The sequence below is a fragment of the Hipposideros armiger genome, unplaced genomic scaffold (genome assembly GCF_001890085.2).
Source record: "Hipposideros armiger isolate ML-2016 unplaced genomic scaffold, ASM189008v1 scaffold_88, whole genome shotgun sequence".
Lineage (NCBI taxonomy): Eukaryota > Metazoa > Chordata > Mammalia > Chiroptera > Hipposideridae > Hipposideros > Hipposideros armiger.
In genome coordinates this window covers 2,183,947-2,192,458 of record NW_017731438.1, presented here as the reverse complement: position 1 = coordinate 2,192,458, position 8,512 = coordinate 2,183,947, and the positions used below count along the sequence as shown (strand labels likewise).

Here is an 8,512-nt window from a genome sequence, read left to right as displayed (position 1 = left end):
AGACTCTGTGAGCACCACCCCACATCCTGCTGAGATCATGCAAGTGGACTCCTATGGGTGGCTGACAGACACGCTCTGGGCTGTGTTTACCTCCCAAGTCCAGAGCTCAGTTTATCACCTGCTAGAGGACCATGAGCACAGAAGGCCACAATTATAAAGGCTGAACCTCGTAAAAGCTTCGCCATTCATTCAACGGGCCAACTCTCCAGCCAAGACTGGCCAGTAAAAAACATCCACGTGGGGTTGTCCTGTTTATTAAAAGCACTTAGCTTACTGGAATAAATAAGAGACTATCCATTGGCAAAGTCAAGTGGTTTACAAAGCCCATTGGAAGGACAAGGGGAGCTGGGATATAGATTTTCTATTTTCACTCAATTATTTTAAAACATAAAAATGGAAACTAATTTTCAAGGGCAAGCTATCACAGCCGAAGAAAGTCCTCTCCCAAGAAAAGACTTAGTGATTTACAGTGATTAAATCTATGTGCTATTTGCATGACTCGTGGCCTGGACTCCATGAGAAGGTCACCTGAAGCAGAGGCTGGCCACACTTCTGGAGGTCGCAGCAGTACTAAGAGGACAGGTTCCTAAGCATTTACAAGGCGAAAAGCAGTGTGCCCAAATGTGGCCATTTCCACAGAGAAAACAAACTTTGCAGCAACCGTCCTTCATCAGAGTTACTTTATGGTAGGCATGAGACTGACAAGCCAGTTGGTACAAGACACAGACTTCTTGCTTTTAACTATGCCCTTCTCCACCTTGGTGCTACCAGCTTTCTCTATTGTACATAAGGAGGGGGACATAGGAGGAGGAAGCGGAGGAAATAACATCTCGCTCCAGCTTCCTGACCTTACCCTTTGCTCAAGGATGTCAGACCTACAGGCCACCAGGGGCAGGCCACGGGTTGCAGCCAACTGCCAAGAGAGAAGGCACGTGCCAGGGACAAGAACCACACCACAGTGTCCCCATAGGCCATTTCCTTGTCATGCACTCTTACATTAAGGCTGCTAGTGTCAGAGTCCCCTGGATAGTCCCAGGCCGAACGTAGTCTCTGAGTCAAAAGGATGGGCTGCCAGGTAATCCTTGTACTCGCCGTCGAGCAGCTGGGCGGCATTCCTGGCAAACCAGCAGTCTATCTGCGCCTCCCCGTTGTAGATTTTCCTCTGTTTCCAGACCACCGGGACCTGGTGCCCTTTCACTTTCAGGACGGCCTCAGACCCCTCGCCTGTCATGGAGAGTGGAAGACGAGTAGCGTTCTTGCTGAGCCCGGCTGGCTCCGCTGTGAGTCTGGCATCCTGGTTCAGGAACTGACCTGAGAGGACAAGAAAAGCATAAGGTCTAAGTCAAGTCCAAGGCCACACTGTGTTGAAAAAAACAAAACAAAACCGGACCAGCAAACACACATGTGTCACCTAGAAAAAGGAGGAATTAATGATGTCAGCGGGAGGGGGGTTGGACGCTCCCAGAAGGCATCCCTGCCTTTCCCAGCATCAGTGACAGAACGCATGTTTTGGTGGATATGGAGAGGACAGACCTGAGGTTTTATAGGTAGTGGCCCCCACATGTGGACGCTGCCTACTTGCTAACACTGGAAAGCTGCCTAGTCAGCAAGTAGAGATAACCACAGTCTGCCACTGAGTTGGGAGGACAAGAAGGTGGGGATCATAAATAGGGAAGAAGGGTCAGCCTTCCCCTCTTTCCTCCGCAGTCAAAAGTCCCCTCCATATCACAAAGTCAGTGGGTTGTACTGGGCTGAGGGTACAGGAAGCACTGGGTTCCATTCATTCCCGAGATTCATCATCGCATTCCCCAGGTCAAGTGAGGGTGTCGCTAAGGCCAAGGAATGCCGGTCTGCGTCTGTGTGAGGGAGCTCACACTTGGCAGTCAGGCACCGCACAAGTGAGTCCAGCTCAAGTGCCAGGAAATCCTGCTTTCTAAACCGAGCCCTGGCAGTGGCTAGCTCTTAACTTGTGGGCAAGGGGCCCACACGAAACTGCACGTCAAAGAGAGCCAGCCCGAGTGGACCGCCTGGTGCTCATGGCAACGTGGTGACCCCTGGAAGGGACCCCGTTTCATGCCGGGTGCCAAGCTGTGGACCGTCCTTTCTTTGTATCTTCTTGCTGGTAGTAAGGAACCAGACCTTGAGAGGGTTACTCCCAATTTCTTTGCTCGCTTTCCCTGAAGGCCAGTGAGAATTAGCCTCTAAAGCCCATTCCTATTCCAGAAAGTCACCAGGAGGCAAGAAATACAATTTCCACAATATGTATAAAGACCCCATTGACACAGCATTTCTCAGTCAAGTGAAAGCTATCTGCAACACCAGCCTCCCTCGGGGAGCCGACCCGTCCTCTCCGGCCCTGCAAAGGGCAGCTGCCTACCTAACAGTCCATGGCAGTTGCCAGAAAGGCCTTTGCTGTTGGAGATGTAGAAACCCAGGTGGTCTCGCTGGTAGGGGGCCGGCTTCTTGTAGAGGTGAATGAGGATAACAAAGGCCACGGTGCCCTGGATGGTGACGGTGATGTTGGCGTTGGCGGACACCGACACTTCCAGCCCCCGACTGCCCACCACCACGCTCTGGTTGCAAGGGAGGACCAGCCTGTCCCCTCCATCCAGGATGACTCTGCGCGGTGTGACCTCCAGGTACGACCTCTCAGGCTTGTTGACCAGGATGGTGATGGTGCGGAAGTAAGTGCGCTGTTTCTTGTGGCCATTGGGGGGAGCCGGGGCCCCGATTAACTCTCCGTTCACCGTCACACCTCAAAGACAGAGAGAAACAGAGCAGGGGTTAGAAACATCATCCCCCTTTCATGCTAAAGGCGGCCCATCAGAATTCCCTTCCTTCTCTGGCCTTATCTTTGTATCTCTCACACCATGAACTTTGGTGAGTGGAGGCTACTCAGTGCCTATGAGTGAATTTCTTCCCTGTGTTTGACCAGCATCTCGGGGTGGGGGAAGGATGATGCAGGTTTGGGTCAAGATACCACAGAAGGGGTTTTCCTGTTTGCATTCATTCTTAGATTTCTTTCATTCTGGTTGTAGGGACCAAGACATATATTCCTTATCTACCAGTGTGGTATAATGCAAAGGTCAGAATTATGCTGAGTCCAAAAACTCAAGTTCTTCCACTTTCTAGGTGTGCATCCCTGGGCACGTCACTTTAAAACACTGAGTCTCAACGTCCTCATCTGTCAAATGGAGGTATGAAACCTAACAGGATTGTCATGAGGATCACGGGAGGTGGCATGTGTGTCAGCTTTCGGTGGCCAGCAGATAGAACTTTCTTTTTTCCTTCATTGTCATGAATACAATGACAGCTTTTCTAGACCTGAGCGCGGCCTGTGAGCCCAGCCCCTGGGGGACTGTGCTGTCCGGACAGGTGGCCATCCCACGTGAGATGTTTGGGACTGAATTAGGTGATGCACATGAAGTGTGCTCTCAGAGGAATTTGCAATAATAAAAGACTGCTATATAATTAACTCTTGTATTTTTTTGCTTGGGGGATAATCTTCCCCTATATCTTAACTGGCAACTTCTTGGACATTCCAGGGGAAAACTGCTTTCTCTGGGGTAAGGGGTCAGGGGAAGGAGGAACCCCAGAATGAACAGAGGTCAGGTAGTCCCGCCTCTCAGCTCTAAGCACCTTCCACTGAGCTTCCCATCACAGATGCCACAGTGAACACAGAAATGATGAAACAGCTCCAAGGGGGTAGGGACCTCCAGGGCGTGGGAACCCCCTAGCTCACTCCTGGGCCCTTCGAGTCACAAACAAGTTGAGATTTAGCTCTAAGACTAGGAAGCCCCACATGAGAGCAAGGTGGGAAAGCAGCCCGGGATCAAGCATTATATAACGACATCATCCGTGTCACCTGGCCGTGGGACCCTCTGTCACCTAGCCTTCCAAAATCTCATTTTCTCAGAACTGAGAAATGCCAGAGTGTCCACTGCAAAGCTTGTCCTCACAAAGCCTGGCTGTGAAGCTGTCCACCTGGCCATCCCTGAAGCACTGTTACCTGCATGTAACTCGAGAAGGTTTTCATATACCAATTTTTACGTGGTCCCTGTACTGAACAAAGGGGATCAGAACCCTTCCTACATCGTGTTCTCTGTACACAGAGCTGAGTAATTAACATCTGGCCTTAACATTTCAATCATCGAGGAACAGAGAGAGATGAAATGAGAACATCCATCATCACAGTTTTTGAATGGAAAGACATAATAACAACAATATACCATGCATTTATATAGCACATGTGCGTTTACAAAACAACTTCCTGTCCATTATTAAACTTGATCTCTACAATAGCCTGGTGCAGCTGGTAGAGCGAGTATCACCATCTCTGTTCTACAAGGGAGAAAGCAAAAGCTCCCGCGTCAAGTCTCCACGGCCACAGAATGAGTTAAGGTAGAGAGCAGAGTTTCCGATGCATGACTTCCTGCCTCCAAGCCCAGCACACAGCCTACTTCCTCTAATTAACCGTTGATGATCCTCAATGAGCATCTATGACGTGCCCCCTTATATACCTGGACGTGCAGCCTAGGAAGAGAGGTAACAGGATACGTACCCCAGGGGTCACTGCACAGGGCAGGACTTACCGGAGTCCACATGATCAGAGACCAGCCTTAGGATGTCCCCTGGCTGCCCATCAATGTTGAAGCAGACAGTGAGCTTGTTCAAGGGGAAATCCACAACAAAATGGGGGTCTCCATCCGCTGGCAGGGCAGGAAAATAACAGGCGAGAAAGAGAAAGAAAAGACATGTATTGGGTTCTGTACTCTTTTCTATTTTCTCACAAGTTATTCATTTTATCCTGTCAGTGATCTTGAATGTCTAAATGATGAAAGATGACTGGGAGGTGAAGCGACTCACCAAAGAGACGCAGTTAGGATGTGGTAAAGTAAATTTTTGAACTCAGGTCCCCTAAATTCAACTATAATGCTCCTTTCATCACACCTCAGCCAAACACAGACAACTCAGCTTTGAGAAGAAAGGAAAGAGGGACCACCACACACCCCACTGTTACTGAGCTCACATTCTTCAATTTCTCACACGGCCTCCCCCAATCCTTTCCTCTCTCATCTGACTGCCTGAGTGTAGCGGTGTGGATGAGAACCCTCCTCTCCTATGGCCACACTACATGGCACTAGAGAATTCATTTTATTTATTTATTTATTTATTTATTTATTTATTTATTTATTTATTTATTTATTTATTATTTCTTTAAGCTGAGCCATCCTGTCACCTGTTGGCAGCTCAGTGGCTGCTCAGCTCAGGCCAGGAATCAAACCGCTGTTGCTCAGAGCTCACAGTCTTGAGCACTAGAGACATTCAAAGTGCCAGAGGTACACAATGCTTCCATGGCAGTGTAATGACCAAGCCCAATGGAGGGCTGATGACAAGTCACAGGAGGTTAGGCAGGATAGTCAGCAATGACGGCGCAGGTCCCTCCTCTGGGTCATACTGACTTTCTTTCTTTCCAATTTTTGTCCACAGAGGAGACTGCAAAGTTTAGCTGGCCTCGTTCCTGGCCCATTTTCTTCCTTTTGACCTTGGTTAAAGATGGACAGCCCTGCCTCTTATTGTGCAGACAAAATGTTTCCCAAGCGTCTCCATCAATTCTCTTCTCTCTGGAGTCTGGAGACTTAGTTTCTCTCTAACTTATGCACCAAACACAATGCTGTTCTGAAATCTCCCTACCTGATGTATATACATGTATGTATATGTGTTTGTATATGGCAGGAGGGTTGTGGGGGTGAGGCAGGAGATCTATCTTCACAAGCTCCAAGCAAATTAACATCCTTGGTGTCACTGCAAAAACCCTTTCTGCCTCATCATGACTCAGAAGGGCCCTTGAAAGAACCTGGCTGGTCTCACTGTGAAGTGCCTCAAGCACCCTGTGAATGGCAACACAGAAAGAAATAGAAGGTACTGGTCTTCTGTAAATGAAAAAAATGACACCGGTAGGAGACAATACTCCTGGGCCATATTCTTGGCATGCTTTAGGTATGAATATAACTATGTGACAGTTCTCTTGAGAGTTTCCTGGGCCCGTACCTCATCAAATCCCACAAATCCCTTTCTAAGGAAAGACATTGCTTGCTCCAAAAAAGAGAGGAGCAGTCTGAAAGTCATCACACCATGCACCATCCAAGAGGAAGTTTCTCTTGCATTCCATAAGCATGTGTAGGTATCATGGAATCACGTTCTCTCCGCTGAAGACCGTGCATTTCCTATCCTCAGAGCTCATCTCCAGGGTGTCCCTGGTTTTATGAACAGGCACGTCCAGCACACCAGCAGCAAGACTTACAAAGGACATATGTACATTTGAAGGCTCCAGCCCAGCCCTGATGTGATTATTCCTTCCAGATTTTTATCATAATCCCAGCAAGTTGGCCAAACAAAATTTTATGGTATTTTTTTTAATCTGTTATTTCCACTAAAGCCAAGATTAAAAGAATAATAAGATAATTTTTAGAAAACCTGCATATAACAGATATTTGTAACCCCAGGAGCTGGAAGCATGTATACTTCAGATCTCTAAAACAAATGTCTTTACGACTCAGTAATGATGAGAACGTGCCTCCGCTGTCTGTCCTTCAATCGGGGCTGCTACCAGGCTCCCGGGGACGGTGTTTATGTCATGGTTTAATGATGATCCTGAACTACCTCAGGCTGCTGGCGTGGGCTCAGTAAATACGGGTCCCGGTGTCACGTTTCTATGAGCTGGTATTTTAACTGGCTTCAGGGAATTCCTGGTTGTCCACTTTCTAAACATCTAAACTCTCAAATCACACAAACCATGCTCTTTTCTTTACCTGATGTCTTGGAGATTTTAATTCTTGGGTTGTAAGGTTTCTTGAGAGCAGGTCCTAGAAAAGAGAAGGTAGGGGACAACCACTGTTATTCATGAAAGAAGGTGAAGAGGGGTACAGAGAGGAGGGGGTTGAGATCAGTAAAATGTACGCTTTCCGATATCTCTGTGGCAACTTAAAAACATCAACTCTTTTAAAGGAGGAGCTTGGGCCTCACGACACACAGGTGAAGGTGTAGCGTGTGTAGGCTTAATTATTTGATTCTTTTATAAATTTGACAGTATTCTTCTCTGTGATTTCTGTGTATATAACCGGGGGAAATATTCCATCAGACACAAGGTAGAATTATGGGAGGAGGGGAAAAAGTCGACCTGCTTAATGGGACCAGAGTTTGAGATGTGCAAGACGAAAAAGCTCTGGCGATCTGTTTCCCAGCACAAACATACCTAACACTACTGAACCATACTCTTAAAAACGGTTACGGTGGAGAATTGTGTCTTATGTGGTTTTTTTTTTTTACCATAATTTAAAAAAAATCAAAAACAGGAAAATGCAAAAATGGACAACATAGCTATAGTCCAGTGTCTTTGCTATGTGTGTGTGAGCCCAATTCCTAAAGCATCAGGCAGAAACTCTCTATGAAAAAGAATAACCTAAATGTAAATTAATTTCTAAAACTAAAATAAATATCTTATTTCAAATTGTCGGTATTAACAAGATCACGCTCTTCTTCACTGATTTTTGGCCCTCTCAGAAATTAAAGATCAAAGTATCTAAACGGGTCTCAGAGCCCATCTTCTCCACACGGGTCCCTGGCCAGCAGGACACCGGCAGAGCCAGGCCGACCATGGCGGAGAAGCAACTTCTCCGTTTGGATGGTTACTCTGAGGAGCCTTGGGGAGTTGCAGCTGCCACAGGCACTCTAAGAAACCTAAAATTTAAATTTAAAAACCATCCAACCTTCAAAACAAGAAAGATTGTCTGAGTACTAACTGATGCTTCTGGAAAATTCTATCCCAAACAACCCTTTTGAGCAATCAGTGGGGTATTTCCTCATATGGCCTTTTCATAGCATCACACAACCTGCTTTTCATCAGAATGAAACTTGTACTGGTTTTGCCAAGACAAGCTCCACCCTCTCTAGAAAACAAAAAAATCCAACTTATCATTTTTAACCTCCACATCAGGGTCTGAACTTTCCAATAAATTTCTAGTTCTATACTCTTCAGGGGAGAGGGTATCTAACATTTGTAGAACATTCATATGTGTCAAAGACTTTACACATTTAATCCTTGCAACAGCCCTTCTCAGAAATTATCAATATTGCCATTTTACAGATGAGGGAATAGAGACTCAGAGAGGTTCAGAAACCTGCCCCGAGTCACACAGCTGGTCAGGAGGGTCAGTGAGCCAAAACTCAGCTCTGTCCTGACCAAACCATATGCTCTCTCCACTACACCCAGGTGCTTCTCAGAGTTTATAGAGTGTGAGGAATAAATGAGACAGCATTTGCAGGCCCTGGGTCAATATCAGTTCCCTCTCCTTAGGAGATGTGACAAGAATTTAATGAAAATGTTACACATAAAAAACATGTTGTTGGGCCGGCCGAGTGGCGCGATGATTAAGAACTCGCTTGGGATGCCAGAGGGCCCCGGTTCGGATCCCACATATGAGGGCCAGTGACACTGCCCTCTATAGCTAAG

At 46.9% G+C, this 8,512-nt stretch overlaps 1 protein-coding gene across 1 annotated transcript in view; it reads right to left on the bottom strand.

Annotated features, from left to right (window-relative positions):
• Positions 1-238: 238 nt before the first annotated feature.
• The window catches only part of ITIH5 (inter-alpha-trypsin inhibitor heavy chain 5), an 83,200-nt gene continuing 74,926 nt past the window's right edge, over positions 239-8,512 (bottom strand). The window contains exons 10-13 of the mRNA XM_019644529.1: positions 6,813-6,894; positions 4,593-4,709; positions 2,378-2,755; positions 239-1,311 (exon numbers count right to left, since the gene is read on the bottom strand). Of these exons, the coding sequence (XP_019500074.1) occupies positions 1,013-1,311; positions 2,378-2,755; positions 4,593-4,709; positions 6,813-6,894 (876 nt within the window). The 3' untranslated portion in view covers positions 239-1,012. The remainder of the gene's footprint in view (positions 1,312-2,377; positions 2,756-4,592; positions 4,710-6,812; positions 6,895-8,512) is intronic.